The sequence below is a fragment of the Siniperca chuatsi genome, linkage group LG7 (genome assembly GCF_020085105.1).
Source record: "Siniperca chuatsi isolate FFG_IHB_CAS linkage group LG7, ASM2008510v1, whole genome shotgun sequence".
Classification (NCBI taxonomy): Eukaryota; Metazoa; Chordata; class Actinopteri; order Centrarchiformes; family Sinipercidae; genus Siniperca; species Siniperca chuatsi.
In genome coordinates, this window is record NC_058048.1 from 19,951,303 (window position 1) to 19,971,287 (window position 19,985).

The window sequence follows — 19,985 nt, forward strand, 5'->3', positions numbered from 1 at the left end:
TGGGTAATGTCAAAGGGAGGATCAATCCATTCATCCATTGTCCGTCGCTTATCCAAGTCAGAGTTGCAGGCTAAGCAAAGCAAAGGGAGCAGCATGTCGTTTATGGTGTTGTTTACTACATAGTAGTGTAAATAAATGTGTTTTTATCTTTTTATTATAATCTTTTCATTATACATGTATGTATCTGCCAACACTTTTATTCAGAGTTATAAATACTCTAGTGTCCCTAATTTTCTAACCCTTACCAAAAAAGTTAATTAATAAAAAAGTGTAAATACATTTTAATACAAATTCAGAATTAATTAAGGGGAGCTTATAGGTTTCCTCATCCTGACAGAACTGCTCTTTTTTCTTATAGACTTCACAAGGTAGAGTGGATGAAGAAGTAACTAATTCAACACATGGAAACCTTACACTGGCCATTATTATGAAAATTATTTATTTTCATGGAAAAACAACACGTTTCTAAACTGAAATCTAAGCCATTTACAGTATTTCTTAGCTGTGTAAACAGTGGTGATTTGGTATAGTTTAAATTTTTAAAATGAATGCAATAATAATAGATATTTATTAATTTAGACTTTTCAGGTTGTCTAAGTTGTTTTTTTCTTTGTTTTTACATCCTTCATTTTGAGCATTTAAACTACAATATTTGTCTTTTTTTGACAGCATCAAATGTGCTTTTCTTGTACATTATATTTGATGTTTTAAGAGACCTCTTCAGAAGGAGATGTTAAAAGAATTAGCTGAGTGGATATCTTTGTCATCACGGATTAACCTATCAAATACTACATTACGAACTAATGATGTAAATAAGATACATTTTGATAATAACTTACCAGCTTACAGTTGATGACTCACTCTTCTCAAACACAAAGCTGCAAGCTGGACCTGTGTGACAATGTACTGGCATGGTAGGTGTTTAAGACACACTGTTGATTTTCCTAGCAAACAAATCAACATTTCAGCTGTGAGAAGACCTGCAATTTATCAGGACATATGCAAAAATAGGAAAAAATGACTGGTCTTTAGCCAAAAGCATAACAGACGTCATACACTCAGCCTACAGTATAAACACCACTTAGAGCAGAGATTAGATGGGGTGAAGGCTTGGATTCAGGGGGCCCCATACTTCCTTTGGCCCACACATGAACCTCAGACATCTCTCTATTTCTGTCTCACCTTTAAGATGGAGGTGAGCAAAGTAAGTGTTTATTGTTGTTTACAGACAAGAACCCTCGACCTGAACTCTCCTGCATGTTTGATGTTAGTCATCATCCTCTGAGTCATTAGCATAACAAATGTTCCTTATACTGATATGCCCATAGCTCTGAGCATCATTTAGAAGGCTAAAAACACATAATTTGTTTCCACACTTACCATCATTGTGTTGTTTATTGCTGGCAGAAGAAAATAAACTTTCCTTTGAGAAATATTGTAGCAGCAACTGATGATTCTTTGATTAAAAAAGGTAAGCAGACAAGTCATTGTCTCTTTTTTGTGCTCTTCATTTGGTTGTTTTGGTTGTTGGCTTTGTTATTTGGGTATCTTTGCTTTTTGATTGACTCACTGATTGCACCAGTTATTGCAAGAATTGAAGAGCTGATTATGCAGCAACTGTTGCAGTGGCATCATCTGACCAAAGGGTGGCCTCAGATATTAAAGCCAGCCTACAGGCTACACTACAGGAGCTTACTGTCTTCTTAAACAAAGGAAGTTGTATAGAGGGGTGGGTTTCAGTTCCATTTCAGTCAAATCAATTAGAAATCTTTGGCATATGTGTTAGTTTGTATTAGTGACCAAAATTATTGTTGCATTGTAGTCTAGAGTATTGTGATGACTAACAAAGTGGGTGCATTGGTATTTCATTTTAATTTTGAATTTCACTGCTTGGCACTGAGAGACATTGTTGTTGTTGCATATACACATAGTTTATTACTTAGAGAGTAATTAAAAATAATGAAATCATTTTATGAGGCCATGAAAAACTGAATATAACATGTATTCAAATAAAAGAAATTCATTTTTGGCAACTGAGCAATGCTCTTTTTCAGGGAATTTATTAAATTTGGATGCAGGATTTATGAGAAATGTTGTGGAAAGATTTATGTTACCATTTATTTTATCCTTTGAAATAATAGGCTAAACTTTTATAGGATGCAATTATATTGTTGTTTTGTGCAGTAAAAACAGGGAGCCCCTGTTTCTACTATATTGTTTCATTATACAGTTCATTTAAATTCCCCTGAAAAAACCAACGGGAGACAAGACTGAGTTACATCATTAATGAGACAATTGGCTAATGGTTAGACTGTATCTGCGGTGACCCCATCACAGAAAAACGAAACATGACTTCACACTCAAATTTATTGATATACGTCTCCCAACAACACCTCAATGTGGGAAATAAAATGTACTTTCATAAAAAAGACAAACTGTTCTGAAACATGACCACTGAGATTTAACATAAAATTTGTCTGTCCAAATGGTTGAACCCACTTAATTTAGAACAGTAAAATACCTGTGCATAGTGTATTTTTGAAATGAAATTTACATCATATTTCTCATATGTTTTTTTTTTTTTCTTTTCTCCATGTTTCTACCTTGTTTCTCTTAGTGGACATTTACCGTTAATATATGCTAATCCTCATTAGGACACTAGAGGGCAGTACAACATAAAATCTAAAGATCAAAAGTTACTGTAAGACTACTAAGGCTCTTCTGCTTCCTAAGTTATTTATGTTTGTCAACCCATAAAATAAAACAACAGTCTAATTTGTGACTGAGGACATCTTATTTGTCTCTAACTTCATTTCAACCAACATTTGCTGACTAATAAATGACGTCTTTCTACTGTGAAGTCTCCGCTCTTTTACCTGAATATAACCCAACACAGATCCCTCTAGCTTTCATCATGTCAACCAGTTTGTCTCTGTACTCCCTACACAGGTAGATGTAGAGAAGAGGGTCCAGGCAGGCGTTAGTGGTAGAGACCCACAGGACTAATTTATGGACTATCACCCACATTTGAGCGCAGCCATCAATGCCAAGGATTTCATATAGTGTGAATGGAATACGCATCACGTGAAGAGGCACAAAACACATAAAAAACACAAGAAGGATCAAGAAGACTCGGAGCTTGGTCTTCTTCTTTCCGTGGCTGTTGTTGCTCCCAGAGTTTCTGTAGGACTGCAGGACTTTCAGGGTGATGCAGATGTAGCAAAACACGATCAGTATGCTGACAAGCCAGAAAAGAATCTCCATCGACAGAACCACATACTTGTGAAGAGTCAGACCAGCTGGACTTTTCAGGGACATACAGAAATCATCTGTTATATTAACGGGATCCTGGTCAGTTAGAATGATAGTTGGGATAACTGTAAAGCCAAATAACACCACCCAAACCAAGGTGGACATTACAAGACTGAAGGCCATGTTTTGTCCTAACATCTTTCCCCATGGTCTAACAATTTTGAAGAAGCGGTCAAGGCTGATAAGACCCATTAAAGCAATACTGGTGTACAAACAGCAGTAGAAAATGACATAAGAGTAACGGCAAGCAAACACTCTTAATTCAACTGCTGCTTCAGGTAGCATGCTAGCTGCTATCGCTGGTAGTGTCATTGTCATGAGCAGGTCAGCAGCCACCAGGTTTTTGAGATATACTATGAAGGTGGTGGTGGACCGGAGGTGAAAAGACACCCACGCTGCTACCCCATTGAGCAGTAACGCAACGGGGAACATGATGAAGAAAAGGTACGAGACAGCCACTTTTACGGCCCCAAGGTTGAAAGTAGAACAGTCAGAGGAGAAGAGTGCTGAGTTGTTAGACACCATCATGAAATCTGGAATAACAAAAACATACAGACATCAAGGAAAAACTCAACAAGTTTTGCATTCTGCTGAATTTCAGCAGAACCCTTAGCTAGTTTACATCTGTGATGAGCTTGTGGGATAGAAAATTAGCAGTGAGTTCTGTAGGCCCTGTGGATCAGACCCACATCATGAGCTTTTGCTTTTGATTCATATTTCTTTACTATGTTTCAACAAATTTGGAAGTGAAATGAGCAGAGTTGATGTATTTGTTGGAGCAACATTCAGTGACATGAGAAAGCAACATCCAGTCTTAGGGTGGATTCCTCAAAGGCAGGGGAGTTTTAGAGTAAATGACTGGGCTGAGAGGTCCAGGGGGCTGAGTTTTAGTGGAATTGGCCCCTGCCTAAGGCTCATTTGAGACTGAAAACTGCTCTAAATGTTTCCTGCTTGCCCAGTTGGACCTGATTTGCATTTGTCATTAGTATAAAAGACATTCGTTGCTACGATTTGGTTTTTAATACTCAACCATAGCATTTGCATGTATTCTGGATGCGAAACCTGACACTTCCACTTTTGACACTGAATGATGGAAGTTATGCAATTGTTAGATTTGTTTTCACCATACTAAATACAACAGCAAAAAAACAAAGAAACAAAAAAACTGGATTGTATTATTTTTATCAGATAAAGGCATGCTGACTATACTACACCAAATCTACCGACTTTTGGGGACTGGTGTTGAGTCACAGTCCCTTCTGCACAATAGATCTTAGTTGCTTCAAAGCTTCATTAATGTGTCTGCTTCTCTTTGTCTCCTTTGTAATTGATTTACTAAGTGTAATCAGTAAGAGTTTTACCTGGATTCACCTCATCAGAGTATTCAGTGTACATATTTTATACATTCAAGGTTCATATGTGCAGTTAAATTTAGACTGATATTAAGAGTGAATATACTATCTAATATACTATCTGTAACTGTAAAGAAAAATCAAGTACTTAAGGAAAGCTTAAGAATTTCTCCTCTACTCACTCAAAAAGTTGTGTAACATAACATAATATTAAGTCACTCACCCGCAATGGTTATCTTCTTAACCTCCTTACTTCCTCACTGTGTAGCCTGGGATTAACACCTTTACAAGATAAATGATCAAAGTGTGTCAGCCTCTTCAACCAGAGATGCAAATCCATGAACAATGAGCTGCTGCGGTGGGGGGTATTCAAATAACATTCATCATGCTAAGCCATGTGTTTTCAGGCTACACTGAAGTCATATCTGTCTTCAACTCCAGGTTACTTTATTTCTACTGGTCTCTATATAGCTAGTAGTTCTTAAAATATACATACTTTTAATGGACATGTTTCTTTTGTCTTAAAAAAGATAGATATGATTAAATTCTTCATTTTCAACAGTGTAATGGTGTGACAGTGATAATTTAGTGACAATGTAATCATTATCTTCTTTTACTTTTGGGTCACATATTTACTACTACAGTAGATTGATAAACTTGACAATAGCAAGCTAAAACAAAAAGTGGTAATATGATGGTTTTTTTTATATTTGGAAAGACATGAAAAAATTATTATTATTATTATATTGGATTTCAGGATTTAGAATTCATTTCCCACATACATATCATTAATGGTTACATTTTGAGATGTGACAAATGATACCAGTGAGTAGGGCTCATAAAGTGTGTTTTTTTCTCTAAGTACATTCCCAGCAAGAAGTAGATACTGTAAGTGAATTGAGCCATATGGGTTTTAATATTTGGCTATGTGAAAAGTGCTAGTTGCATAATATTCCACAAACCACAGAACCAACAAACAGTAAAGCTGTCTTTACTTCCTTTATTGTTGTTTCAATACAAACAACCCAGTCATTTGGAAAGCCCCCCACATTATGTGCTTGAGTGCTTTTCTATTCCTTAGCTACTTACTTACTTACTTAGATAGATGAGGATCGTTGTTAGCAGCAAAACGATAGAATAAATCACAAATGTATACAGACATAACATTTTGACACATTTGCCTGCTATATGGTTTGATTATCCTAAAGAATCAGTCAATGCTAACACAGCTAAACAGCAGGACCTTCATGCTCATGTAACAATAAGAGAACACAGTGTACCAACTGGAGATTCTTTGTAAAACTTGAGGTTTATTATACAGGTAGACTATTTTAGAGCAGTTTGCAAATGAATACATCACATTTCTTCTTTTCAAGATTAGTGGGTATGAAAACATACAAGAGAAACCTCATGTTGTTATCAACTGGAATAGAGAACAGAAAGGAAAACAAAGAAAAACCAATTTAGGTTCTTCAAGTTTAACACAGGTAAGAAAACATCAGCAAAACTTCATGTTTAAACTTTTCTTACTGGCAATAATTGTCTGTTTTTACAGAAAATAGATCACTGTGTGTGTCACCTACTGTATTTCTCTAATGTTTAGTCACAAAGCTGAATTTGGATTTGATGCAATTCTTAAAAACAGAACATCATTTTCAAGTACTATGTGATCTGGCAACAGAATACGCACATTCAGATAGCACAAATAAAAGTCTTTATCACATCCAGTGGTTTTATGTACAGACAGATGAGTCTCTCAGAGGAGTACTGCCTGTATTTGTGTCTGACCCTCTCCTTATAAGCCAGCTACAGGTACCAGGAGGCAGCTGCAGGGTCTTGAACAAAGTAGTCCTGAAGGACTTACAGAGGAAGAAGTAGATGAGAGGGTCCAGCAGAGAATTTAAGGATGAGAGGAAGAGTGTACTTTCCTTCAGCTGGAAGAAGAAGAGTTTGAGGTTACAGTCAAAGAGAACTCGGGTCTGGCTGATGGTGTATGGCACACGGGCAAAGTGAAACGGCACAAAGCACACAAAGAACACTGCTAGAACCAGGAACACGTTTGCATTCATTTTTCTTTTGGCCTGGTCGGTCTTCGCTGTCCCTCTGGTGCTGCGGGACTTAGTGCGGGAGTAGGATCTGTACAGCTCTTTGGTGATAAGAGTGTAGCATACTATCACAGTCACCAGGTTGCCCCAGAAAATAACTTGACAGACATGATTTACCACCTCATGCCAATACAGCCCGGCCTCTGTCTTCAGGTCACTGCACTTGAAGTATTTTGAAGTCGGGGTTTTACATGTCAGGATCACATTGGGCAGACAGAGAACCAGCAGAATGGTCCAGATGGCTCCTGAAAGGAATTTGCGACGGGCCAACCGGGCTGCATTAGTCCCCCTAAAGGGCTTGAGGGTCTTTCTGCAGCGATCGATGCTGATGAGGCCGAAGAAGAGGATGCTGATATACATGGTGAGGTAGAAGAGCACTGAGGAAACTCGACACACAAATATACGCAGCTCAGTGGAAGCCATGTTGGAGTCTGATAACACCTGCAGAAACACAGTGTTCAGTCTTTTACATTTTTCTCTTAAACACTCAAGCCATATAGTATATTTTGTTGATAAGTTAACAGTACCACTTTCTAATTAGTCACTTATTAAAAAGGGTTTAAAGGTTGTAACTAATGACTTTACAACTGTACTTGATGGATTATTGCAAGAAACACTTTATCATTGACTTATTAACATTTATAACTGCAGATGACTTACTAAGTGTTAATGATGGCTTATTAGAGACTGAGAAACTCCTAACCCTTAAATAATGACTATTAACATGTTACTTCAAAACTGTTGTTTAATACTCTTTATTAATGAGTTATTAAAATTTATAACTGCAGACTTGATGCCTTATTAGAACCCGAGAAACTCGTAACCCTTTATTAATGACTTGAATATGAATGACCTAAAACTAATCTATTAGAAATGGTTTAATAACCATTAGTAAAGGCATTAGTTACAACTTATAAACCCTTTATATAGTGTGCCTTTTAAGTAAATTGTGCCAGTAAAACCATACCTTGAAAGGGAAGGTGAAGGTCATGATGACATCCGCAACCACAATATTCTTCAGGTATATAATGAAGTGAGATTTTGAGGGGATGCGAAAAAACACCCACACCGCCATGCCATTGAGTGACAGCCCCACCAGGAAGAGAAAGGAGTAGAGAACAGGAAAAACCACAGTTTTCAAAATATTGTCACGGGAACAAGTGCTGTTGGTGTGGCTGTTATTGCCGTGGAACAGGGGAAAAGTCGTATTTCTCTCCATGATTGCTGTCCAAAAAATACAAGAGAAGGTTGTTTGTCAAAAAACGAACAAAAAAACAAAAACACTTGAACCTTGAAGTCTGATACTCTGCTAAAATGACTTTTTCTTTAAGAAGTGAGTCATTCTTACTTCATGTATAGAAGGTGGAAAAAATACCTGTACAATATAAAGCAATCTAATATAACAGCCTTACAATTTTGCAGTCATATTGTACACACATTCAATTTATGTTGAGCTGTGTCATAGTATAAAAAACACCAATATAACATTCCTAAAAACAGTATTTATAGCTGTTACATTTAAAGTATATCTGATTTTCATGCTTTATGTAAACTGCCTTTAGTGAAATCTGCATTAGGCCTAAAAGTAAAATTTCAACATTTTCACAATGAAGTATATTCTGCACATCTACCCTGAGTTACTATTATAAATACAATTTAAGGTTTTGTAACTGACCTGTCAGTGCTTCTGATATGTGTCAGTGGAGTCCCATCGAGGTCCCAGTGTAGTTCTTATTGAGTTTTCCGGTCCCACTCTCTTCTGTATTCTGTACAAATGTGATCTGACACTGACCATCTGTCTGATTCACACAGTTTCAATGTTTCAAACAACTGTGTGTGTGTGTGTGTGTGTGTGTGTGTGTGTGTGTGTGTGTGTGTGTGTGTTGGTGATACATAAGCCACAGGAAAACTTTCTCTTTTTCTTCTCCTTTCTTTGTCATGAGGAAACGCTGCAGACTGCATTTCTAGATCTATTTTAACAGAGTGTTAAGGTGCTATAAATATGTGTCCCCTCATGTGTTTTCTCTTATTTTACTTGTGGTTACCATTCATATGCAATCTCCACTGTTTCTGCATTATTTTATATAGTGGCTAAATACACTTTAATGTATGTTTTCTTATATGACTAATGTATTCCTGTACTCTAAAACACTCTATACACATTTAAACAGTTCACCCCAAATCAAATATACATATTTTTCCTCTTACCTGTATTATTATTTATCCATCTAGATTGTTTTGGTGTGAGTTGCCGAGTTTTAAAGATATTGGCAGTAGAAATAATAATGGAACTAGATGGTACTCGGCTCGTGGTGCTCAAGCAGTGCCATAATACATTTGAAAAACCTCGGCAACTCACACCAAAACAACCTAGATGGATAAATAGCACTACAGGTAAGAGGAAAAATATGTATTTTTGATTTTGGGGTGAACTGTCTCTTTAAAGAAATGTGCTACATAAATAAAATAATTTGGTTGTCTGTAAATTAAAAATTTTTTTATTATTGGATAAATGCATTACAATCACTACATTTGATGAAGGTACTGTGGGTCATAAGCTGTAATTTGGTCAATTTAAACCTGCTTAATGGTACAGTGATGCGCTTATTCTACCAACAGTCAGGGGTTATGCAAGGCAAAAATGATTTGTCATTAAACACATCCTTCTCTTTATTGTCTATGCCAGCTTGTTCCTCTGCAGGGAACTCTAAACTGCATCACAGCATGCACTGGGCAAAAAGCAAGAAAACACTCTGGACAGTCTCAAGTGACCAACATAGTTAAGCATTCATCACTTTAACACACATTTCTGCATTGTGACAGGTTTAATTATTTATATTATATTTATATTAAGTCCTCAAATAGTGTAAATCAAACTTTTGATACAGTATAATGCAATTCCTTTAAAAAACAAACAGCTTAGAAGCATATGGCAGTAAAACCTTATGTTCCAAGGTGGAAAAAATATGAAACAGTTTTTGGCAGATGCTTCACTGATATAAAACTTTTCCATTGCTCACAATCCCATTCTGATGAACTCACTGCTTTCCCAGGTCCTGTTGGTTGTAACATTTTCTACCATGTTGTCTCTAAGACATCGTTCATGTTGGAAATAGACATTTGTTTCCATTTAAGTGGTTTCACTAACCGATTTCAATCTCTAAGAGACAGAGCATTAAGAAACGTCCCCAAATTGCTGTCTGATGTGTTGTATAACAGACGTAGTCCTGTCCAAAAGTCTAAACTTTATCACACAGTACTCAAGTGAGTTTGTCACACTGGTTAAGGTTGTTTAATGCTTCCATTTTGATTGCTGGCAGTTAGTTTGGTAACATATAAAAGCAGAGTAGGTGGGAGAAGGTGAGAGCCTTTGGACTTGCCAGCATTATTACCCAGTGTTTTCGGTGCCGTTTGTTTGTTTGTCAGTCGGCAGGATTACGGAAAAACTACTTTGTCGATTTCCATGAAAGTTGGTGGAAGGGTGTAGCATTATGGGATAAATATCATGTCATATCTTGAATCTGAAAAGAAGCTTGGGGGAAAAAAAGGTGCGCATATGGTGGTTTTTAAACGTTGTAACGTTTCGAACATTTGCATTCGTATTGCAGACTGTTCTTTCACAGCTGAGTTTACAACACCCACTTTTCAGAGATCTGCCCACACAGCTGCGAGCTTGCAAGTCACGTGATTTCTGGCAGCATTGTCTCACAGCTATAAACACTGCAGGGTTTTTGCCACTGCCTCACAAGGGCCAAATAGTGCTTCAAAGCAGCGAAGGCTGAAGAGAATTTTGCCTTTGAGTGCCTGTTTAAGAAGTCCGGCTACTTTGGCCCTGGTATCCCCTCTTACACTTCTGTCCTCCTTCAGGCATTCCAGTTTGGCCAGTAAGACAGGATATGATGAGCAACAGGGCTGAATCGCTTTTGTTTGCACACACCAACTTGTTGGGCACAAGCCCAAAATGTTGATGATGATGTCTTCACAGGCAAATAGTGATTCAAACAGATGCTTGTATTTAGCTGATTCTTTTGATAAGCACAGCAACACCCTGCATAAAGTTTAGTCCTTCTGCTATCAGGCTCATCTCACGTGCGACCCGAAGGACAAGATCCAGGGAATGATTGCAACAGTGTACATACAATGAGTGTGGGCTTCTTTCAGCTGGGCCTGAACACCAGACAAACAGCCAGACATATTGGAGGCACCATCAAAGCAATACCCCTGAAGATGAGCAATAGGAATGTTCAGCCTCACTAGAATGTCTTTCAAACATGTAAACAGTGTCTCTGCAGTAGTGCACTCTTTGAATAGTATGTGCAAACTGGGTGATGATTTAATTGTGGATTGTGTGGCTAATCCAGTTGTCTCACCTCATCATCCATTCTCTTTCTTTAGGTAAATTATAGGTCTGCTCCAACATCAACTCATAGAGGATACCATTGTGTCTCCTCTAAATGGCAATCCCTTTCTTCTCAGAAAGGAAATGGAACAGAACAAACTTTCCAGGATATTTCTTGCTGTCTGCTGTTCTTTAGCTGCCATATCAGAAAGAAGGGCACTTGGCATTTGCTGTAACCCAACCAGTGTTTGAATAGCATCTCTGTGTATTGGCGATTTCTCGTTCAAACTGAATTTTGCGTTGGTCTTACGCCAGTTGAAAAATCCTCTCTCCACAAAAAGCTTTTCCGTCCACCCATGCTGATCTAAAGATACTAGTTTTTTCTGCACAGCCTGGACGCATGCTGTCCGTCTTTGCAGTTAAGGGTAGCCTTCTCCACCTATCAAACCACAGAGGTTGAGAACAATGGGAAAAGTTTTCATCTCCAAAACGCCTACAAGGAAAAGCATGGTCGCGAGGCTGGCAGGGATGTGTTAACTCTTTGCGGTTGTCCTCCTGCAGCTGCTCTTGGGGTGCTGTTAGCGCTAGCTTCCTCCTCTCTTGCTTGATAAACATTAGCTCTCTGCTCTCTTACTGGCAAAGAGTTCACCGAGGTAATTGGGTTATCATTTTGTGTGCTGCAGGTGCGTCTGTAGATATATCTGTAGTTATATTTATAGCTTAACAAAATGTTTTCTGATTTCTATACTGTATGACATACTAAAATTATTTCACTATGTCTGTAAATATTAAGTTGCTAAATCAAACTGGTTTGTGTAGCCTAATAAGGTTTTTTTCTATGTGCAAATTTAAATTTGACTCAAGTAAAAATTTCTTCCCTGTAAACATACAGTTTTTCATAACAACTGTTTCTGATAACAAGCTGCCATGTTCATGATGTTATTTCAGTCTAAGCATTTGATATCTGTACATATGTACATGATAGTATAAGTATTTTCTGGTTTTCACAAATGTATGTGAAATATTTCCAATTTAGAAGTACATAATAAATGCACAGCTGAGATGATGAGGTTTCAGCTAGTAGGCACAACCATATTTTGACATACTGTAATTCTAATAGTTTTGGAAATATAGCCAGACATTTATAGTGGTAGCACTTGAAGATTTGCCTATCATAAAAGACTGGACTATTGGCCTTGGAGAGGTCTGTGCTCTCTGAATGCCCTTGTAGTTACAGAATGGAGGATTCATCACATTGGGATCATATTCTACGAGTCCAGTATGGATTCTGGAGTGTGTCACAGGAATAATAATTCACATTTTTACTGCACTGTGACCTCTAAATGTTGAAGCAGAAGAAAAATGAACTGTGAGATAGAATGTAATAGGAAGACACGTTAGTAAATGGATTAACACAAAGTAAAATTTAAAAGCATTTAGTCAATGAATTTAAAATGTAACAATTTTGTCAGAATGTAAATGTAAAATACTGACATAGAATTATTAATCTCCACATGTTGGTATCTACTTCTCTCCTCATCACATGACCCTGATGGCCTTCTGCCATGATTCTATCAAGTGCAAGCAGTTAGCATGACAATGCTGCAACTTCCTGTGTCTGCTGCAAAATTGGCATAGTCAGCAGCATTCACTTCCTAAGAAAATACTTAACTAAATGTCTCTGATGTCACATGCATAGCTCAGCCTAAATTTGATCACATATACTGTACGTGAGGTCGATTTCCTAACCATCCATATTTACATGCAGTCATGTTTCCCACAGCTGTGATCTCTGCACATCGAGGTCTGATCAGGACTGCATGAAGCATGAATTCTCCTGGAGAGGACTCGACAGCTACACTTGCTGCTTTTCAGTTTAACACTTTGTATTTTTCTACATTGCTTCCTTTTTTGCTTCTATTCCTGGGGTTTCACCTCAGGCCTGACATGAGTTCGCCAAACGATTGATCCGTTTTTTAAATTATGTGTCCTGAGTTCTCCAGAACAAGGGTCATTGTGTAATCCTACCTCTTTTTTTGATATTTTAAAATAAAATGAATCACCTTACGCAAAGGTATAATCAAATAGTGTGTGAATGCACAGTTGCAGACACGCATGCAGGCACAGGCAAAGCTGCACTATATTCACACAAATAGTAATCCTCGTCAGCTCCTTCTCAGACAGACAGGAAGAAGGGAATGAGGAGAGGAAATAAAAATAACGTAACATAAGACTTGACTGACTTTCCATTTAAACCCCTCTGAACCTCCTCAAAACCCCCGTTACACACACAGAGACATGCTTTTCCCTCTCTGTAGGTGCACTGCTTTCCTCAACTCCCACGTCACCTCTTGACTTTTAAATCACCACTCGCCACTTTCTACCAATCCCAGACCACAAGCCTACTTTACTGTCTTGTACTTTTTTTCACCCTGTGGCGATAATGAAGCTGGAGAGTGGAGGGAGAAAAACTTAATTTCCTCTCTGCGCGTGGGGTATTGCCTTTAGCAGCCCTGCTTTGAGCAAAAATGTCTGTCTGTCTTTAAGCCGCCTTTGGAGAGTCTTTTATCACAACAGTCAATATGAGGTTAGGGAAAAGGTAATGGAAAGAAACACCGGTGTTTGAGGGCAAACATCAAGCTAATAACAGACACAGAGCTGTAACAGCTGTGGTGTGAAAAGCCTGCGTGATGCGACCCCCGACCCTTACCCTTTCTACCTTGTCAGCGTGACAGGTAGAAAGACGTAAGAATAGAACTTCTTACCATGTAGAGAGAGAGAGAGAAAAAGCATTCAGGGTGGTCCTTGCTTGTGGTTTGTTTGTGACTGTCTTTGTCTTTGTGTATGCATGTTTATGTGTATACATTTCCTTTGGCAGGCTTTCAAATTAGCTTCTACTAGTTGACATAGTTGAAATGTGTGGGCCACACTTTGTTTTGACAGTGTAAGGTTTCTTTAGCTACTGCTGCTGCTGGTGTGCTGTTAAGTGTAGGTTCCAGTGGGTCTGCCTCCCATATGGTTATCCACACTGACAAAGCTACAGCAGCTCATATGGAAGTGAAGGGGGAGATGGATATAACTAAAAAAATACTATAAGCTACTGTATTTTTAGCTTTTATTGAGGATGAAACCACATTTGCTGTTGCTGCGCCATTAGGGTGTAAAGCATCATTCCATGGTGATCATAAACATGTATTGAAATGGTCTATTTGTTCTACTATAGCTGCTAGTTTTAGTTTTTTATGAGCTTTGTGAGGGCTCTACATTGACAACTGCTGACTTAAGTAAATTCCTTAATTTCTCATGAGCCCCATGTGTCCAGTATGGGTGTGTTGACCGTCTGCATCAAAACTGCACACGCACACACACACATACACCAACATCAATGGGTCCAGCTGGCTCCTGGGCTTTAGTTTCTACCAGTGAATGATGTCGTTGATTCCATCCTGAGCTCCAGTTTGTTGCTCACATAGACATTTTCCTAGCAACTGCTTTTGTTTGGGTATTGCTACAAATCATAGCTCATCTCTTGGGTCTGGCATATGCATCAGTGAATGAACTACTAGACACTACCTGGCTGACACAACTGATCTTTTCACATCTGCATCCGACTAACACAAGTTTATTTCAAGTTTTAATGGTAGTTTTGTTTACCTTATGTGTCCATCCAAATGTGAAGCAAGTTTAATATAAACTTTGCATTTTGCAACAGTTTAAAGTTGCACTAATCATTATTTTTATATTAACGATCATCATCATTCATATGTAACAACTATCGCCCAATTTTGAAGTTCTCAGGAGTGTTTCAGTGACTTTCAGCTCATTGTTTTGGTTTTATTGCTTGAGCCAGATATTTCCCTCAGGAGTTGGTGGAGACCAAAACAGAGCTAAAAGAAGAGTGAATATTGGACTTAGATTTGTCAGGTGGACAGAAACACGACTACAAATGAATGCTAATGTTGCTCTGTCTCTGCTGGATTTGTAAATAGGCAACTGCTTGCTAACAAATTTACCATAACAACTTCATAACGTGATAATATGTTGTGTTTACAGCTTATTGCACTGCTTCCAAGTGGACAAAAAGTATTTTAATGCAGATTTAAACACATCTGTAACAATTTGACAATGACCATAGCAATTTGTGTGCATACGCAGTACATTTTTACAGTAGCAGTGGCTATTGTACAAATAGTGCATAGTGATGATGCATTTAGGTAATACCATGACATTAAAATATGGTCATATGTTATGGGACATGTACATCCTTGTGTAACAACGTGTGTCAACCCCATTTCAACCTTGTGTATAACTGTCATGATGACAATGTGAATCCTGGCAGTGTGGGATCTCACCTACTCAAGCTAATTTATTCAAAAGTGAATAATGGTATCGCTATAGATCAATGCTATAAGAAGACCTAGTGTGAAAACAAAAATGTACAGTTGTCAAGGTCGTGAATAGTATTGATTTTCATAATTCTTGTCATTTTGGTCTATATTGGATGATGAGTAGAGAGACACATGTGAGGATTAGTTATTTATTTCATTTATTGTGTCATCATGTGCATCAACACCTATAGCAGCTTTAAATGGGTGCATTCATATAGCGCTTTTATCCATAGCACTTTACAATTTGCCTCTCACACACTCACACACTGATAGCAGTGAGCTACCATGCAAGGTGCTGGCCTAACCAACAATTTGGGCTCAGTGTCTTGCCCAAGGACACTTCGACATGTGTTGACGGGAGGTGCTGGTGATCATGGACAAACCGCTCTAGCTCCTAAGCCACAGCCACCCCATACTACTTCCAGTCCCAACAGCATTTACCAAATTTTGCACACAACCACCCCTTACATACCCTCCCTGTGACTCATTCTTAACAAATAAACTCCAAGCACCTACACAGTGGTGAGGCATTAAGACCTCATCTTGTTAATGGGGAAAAACTCCATCTGCAACTGCAATGAAACCAAAGTGGGGACACATTTTGAGTGCCTCTGGCACCTGTCAGCAGTGGCATTCCTCTTTTAAATTCTCATCCAGAGTGTTGATGTTTGTCTGATAATCCCTCAACCCACTGCCTGAAAAAGCAGAATGCAGAGCTGTGGCTTGAGAATTGGAAAAAAGAGGGACAACAGCTCCCTTTGAGAGACTGGCCAGTCTGGGATACCAGGCATATTTGACAGGGTGTCTCTGTGTGTTTAGAAGAGACCTGTGTGCACACAGAGGGCAGCAGATAGACCAAGGGACAGGGCAGAAAGTGTCAGCTTCAGCAGTTAACCACAGTGTTGGGGAATACATGTGCAAAAAGGTCAATGTCATGTACGAACTAGGAAAGAAGGCACTACTGTGGATGCAAATGACCTAAACCTAAAACATACTTTCTTCATGTGCAAACTAAGGTCAGTTTCCTTGTATGCTTTGGACACTGGATATAAAGCAATATGTCATAAAATGATGTGATAGAAAATTGCTTTGGGGAATGTCTAGAGGATCCAAGTAACAAACATGACTTCAGTAGCAACCAGTGAACTCAGAGCTATAATGAGGGTCTGTTTTTCCTGTGATGTCATCGTGGTATCTGAGATTGCTAGGTTCAGACAAGCCGCAGCAGGTGGTCTACGTGATGTCATGTAAAATTATTTCAGCGCAGCACTTAGTGTAAAGCTAAACCTTTGAGTCTGTTTACAAGTTTAACAGAGTGACACAATGTATGCCTGGCTGTCTTTTTTTCAGAGATTTTCATATTTAAATCCCAAATATAATTGAATAATCTATGTTATTTCAAATTACAGAACAGATACAGTATGATGATTAAAGCTGTTGATGCCATCTATTGGTTGCCTGTCAGGATAGCACAGTCAGGGTCCAAAGTTGCATGATTTGGCTGGGTCTGAAATCTTAATAATGTTATCTCAAAGTGAAGATGAATATGAATAAGTAGTCTCTGATCTTTACTGTGTTCTAGATAAATAAAAGCTTTGTCTTGGCACTAATTTTCTTATAGAGTTACCTGTAAAGCTGTGTGAATATATGGTTAATATATTGTAATTTAAAGCACGACAGATAGGGCTGGTTACAGGTTAAGTATTCAGTCACGGCAAATACATTTCTACTAGAATGTTTGTCTAGAGAACAAGCACATATGTCTTACTTAAACCAGAGCTGTCAAAAGCTAAGACTTGCTGCTCCTGTCTCGTTTTTTATTTATAGGTGTTTAGTGTTTCCTCAGCTGTGTTACAGCTCCTCCAGATTGCATCTAAATTACACATTGGCTTTACTATGGAGTGGTAAATTAAACTTTATTTCCAGAAGCACAGAGGAAATGCTGACTGTGGATGTGTCTGAGAACACATGACTCTCTTTCACAATAGCCCTCCAACTTGGGCTTTGTCTTCTTATACTGGAAACAATGAGATTTCAAAAGAATATGGGAAACCAGTCAAACAGGAGAAATATAGAAGATCTCATTCCTACAACCAGGGGCACAGAATGGAGTATGAAATTGTTCCCTCATTCCAGTAAAGATGTGCAGGTCTCGCTTAAATTAAAAGCCTGGCCAAAGCTAATGTTGGGGATGTTACAACTGAACAGCCACAGAATGTATCGCAGCTACTACAGGGTGAGAAAAAAGAGATGATGCATGAAGCATTCCCATGTCATTAATGCCAAATGCCCTGGTGAAGTTCTGGCCCCTCTATAACCTCAAGTTTCTACTGACATCCCACCCCACTTACCTTTATTAATTCATCACTGAACTTGAAAAGTTTCTTGGAAAAGCTAAACCTGTCAGAGAGAAAACATCAACCTCTGCTGTAAAGTAGCACTGCCACATTGTTGATGCAGCCTAATTGGGTGAGCTGGCTTGTTTAAAAGCCCCCTCCTTTTTGGACTCAATAATTTAGAAGTGCTTTGATGTTTTTAGTTTGATGTTTGTGGGATTGTAGTGACGAAGGTTAGGTACACAGCAATGGGCTCCACTAGTCCACCTGGTTACTCTCTGGAGACCAAAGGCCCACATCTGCACCCAATCAGAGTGGAGAACCCCCATTGACGTACTTCCTCTGCCCTCAGGGCAGAGACTGAGGGATATGGTCCCATTAAAAAGTGCCTTACAATATGCATAAAATCTGTGTGCTATGTTGGATCCTTTTTGTGATTGTATTTCTAAGCCCCCTTGCATTTAATGGTTGTAGTATCCACTTACTGAAAACTTTGGCCAATTTATGGCTAAAGTCAGTTGATTTATGATTGCACCTTTGTCCTTGTACCTGGCTTTTATCCCTGGCTTATAGTGCTTAAAGGCTCACTCTTAAGACTTACAGACGATATCTGAGGAAGAGAAAGGAGGTTTTCATAGAGTCCCACTGCAAATCAACTATTGTAGACTACAGACGACAACCGATACCTGCATACCTTCCTTTCCCTCACTAATGGCCATCATATAAACTTCCAGATTATCAAAAATAGTCCTGAGTCCTTTCCTGAGAAGCAATGGTCTGAGAAACCTGGACCCACCATCACAGCATGACAGATCCCACCTGTCAAAGAAGTGCAAAGATGAATATGTCTTACTTGTGGCTGGAAGGTGGATGTGTGGATTCTACAATGCTGGTGTGAAATTCCAGCATCGCCACAGGTACAGAGAGAGATGCTGATCTACTGTAGGTAGTGTGTGTGTAAAGGAACGACCGACTTTAACATTTTGAAAAGATTCTACCACCTATAAGCTTCGATTGCAGCAAAAATGTAACAAGTGATCCACTTTACTTGTTGCCAAGTTTGCAGCATCAAAGAAGTAAGACAGAGTCTCTGAGCTAACAGAGAAGTACTGTCTCAGACTGCTGTTGGTCAGCTCCCAGCAGTCCTCTCCTGAGATCTCAGTTTCCATGTTCTGACTGCTAGCATTCTAGTTTAAGTATGGAATTCGCACCACAGACCAAAAATATGTCTCACCCTTCCCTGGTTTCCCTCATCTACCAACTCTGTAGAATTCATCCTTCCTTTCCTCTTTTTCTCACTCAGCTCTAAGTTTCCTCTTTTGTTTAACTGTTTGTCATTACTCATTTCAGGCATTGCCCACACACAGATATATGATAACATACAATGTACATTCAGTTTCATAAGTAGGTATGAATTCTTAAATTAATGGTACAATATGCAATTTTTCTATAATGACTGTGAAAAAATAAATGCTGATTGTATTTTTAATTATTGTAGGTAAATGTTTGCTTCAAAGACCTTTTGACTTCTCATAGCAGGAAAAGCACAGGTGTAATTAAAGCATCCCATTTAGCTTTGCCCTGGTAACACATAGAACTGACCCTTGTTAGTGTTATTAGTTCCATGTGTGCTTTTCCTGCTATGAGAAATCAAAAGGTATTTGAAGTAAACATTTACCTACAATAATTAAAATGTCTATTGAATGTTGATTGAAAGTTAATTATGTTAAAAAATAATTATTAGCAACAGAGTTAGAGTGATTGCAACTAAGGAAATGGGTATGACTATGTACCTAGCAATTTCTTCTTTAAACATGCAATAACTAACTTGGGGGGCAACACTGACATACTATCACCTTATGGCAATATATATGGCAAACGTGGCAGCAAACAGTTGCCGATCTACACACCCAGCAGTTATGGAGCATTATTAGCGTTGATTTGGAGTCATGTTTCTAAACACCAAAATTCACTCTCCTTCTCCCTCAATATCAGTATCAGCCTCAAAAATCCAGTATCAGCTTTGCTGTATAAAACGTATACCATGTATACAATGAAAATCCAGGTACACTAAACACATTAAATGCTAGACAGGAAATATACACTAGATAGACTTATATAGAAATAGCTGAGAAGGATATCTTTGAGTAGAA

General features: G+C 38.3%; 3 protein-coding genes across 3 annotated transcripts in view; 1 reads left to right on the plus strand and 2 right to left on the minus strand.

Moving 5' to 3' along the window:
* Positions 1–19,985, plus strand: part of aadac (arylacetamide deacetylase) — a 78,124-nt gene that overhangs the window by 10,531 nt on the left and 47,608 nt on the right. The window lies entirely within an intron of this gene.
* Positions 1,989–5,100, minus strand: LOC122878753 (P2Y purinoceptor 13-like). Its single transcript, XM_044202049.1, has 2 exons — positions 4,888–5,100; positions 1,989–3,845 (listed from the first exon to the last, which is right to left on the minus strand). Exon 2 carries the CDS (start codon positions 3,838–3,840, stop codon positions 2,851–2,853), a length of 990 nt encoding a protein of 329 aa, XP_044057984.1. The 5' UTR covers positions 3,841–3,845; positions 4,888–5,100; the 3' UTR covers positions 1,989–2,850.
* LOC122878750 (P2Y purinoceptor 12-like) lies at positions 5,651–8,606 on the minus strand. Its single transcript, XM_044202046.1, has 3 exons — positions 8,445–8,606; positions 7,737–7,993; positions 5,651–7,210 (listed from the first exon to the last, which is right to left on the minus strand). Exons 2-3 carry the CDS (start codon positions 7,986–7,988, stop codon positions 6,398–6,400), a joined length of 1,065 nt encoding a protein of 354 aa, XP_044057981.1. The 5' UTR covers positions 7,989–7,993; positions 8,445–8,606; the 3' UTR covers positions 5,651–6,397.

Coding starts and splice junctions, on each gene's coding strand:
- LOC122878753 (XM_044202049.1), bottom strand. CDS start 3,840: ATGATGGTGTCTAACAACTCAGCACTCTTCTCCTCTGACTGTTCTACT.
- LOC122878750 (XM_044202046.1), bottom strand. CDS start 7,988: ATGGAGAGAAATACGACTTTTCCCCTGTTCCACGGCAATAACAGCCAC. Junction 7,211..7,736: donor CCTTCACCTTCCCTTTCAAG/GTATGGTTTTAC, acceptor GTGTTTCTGCAG/GTGTTATCAGACTCCAACAT.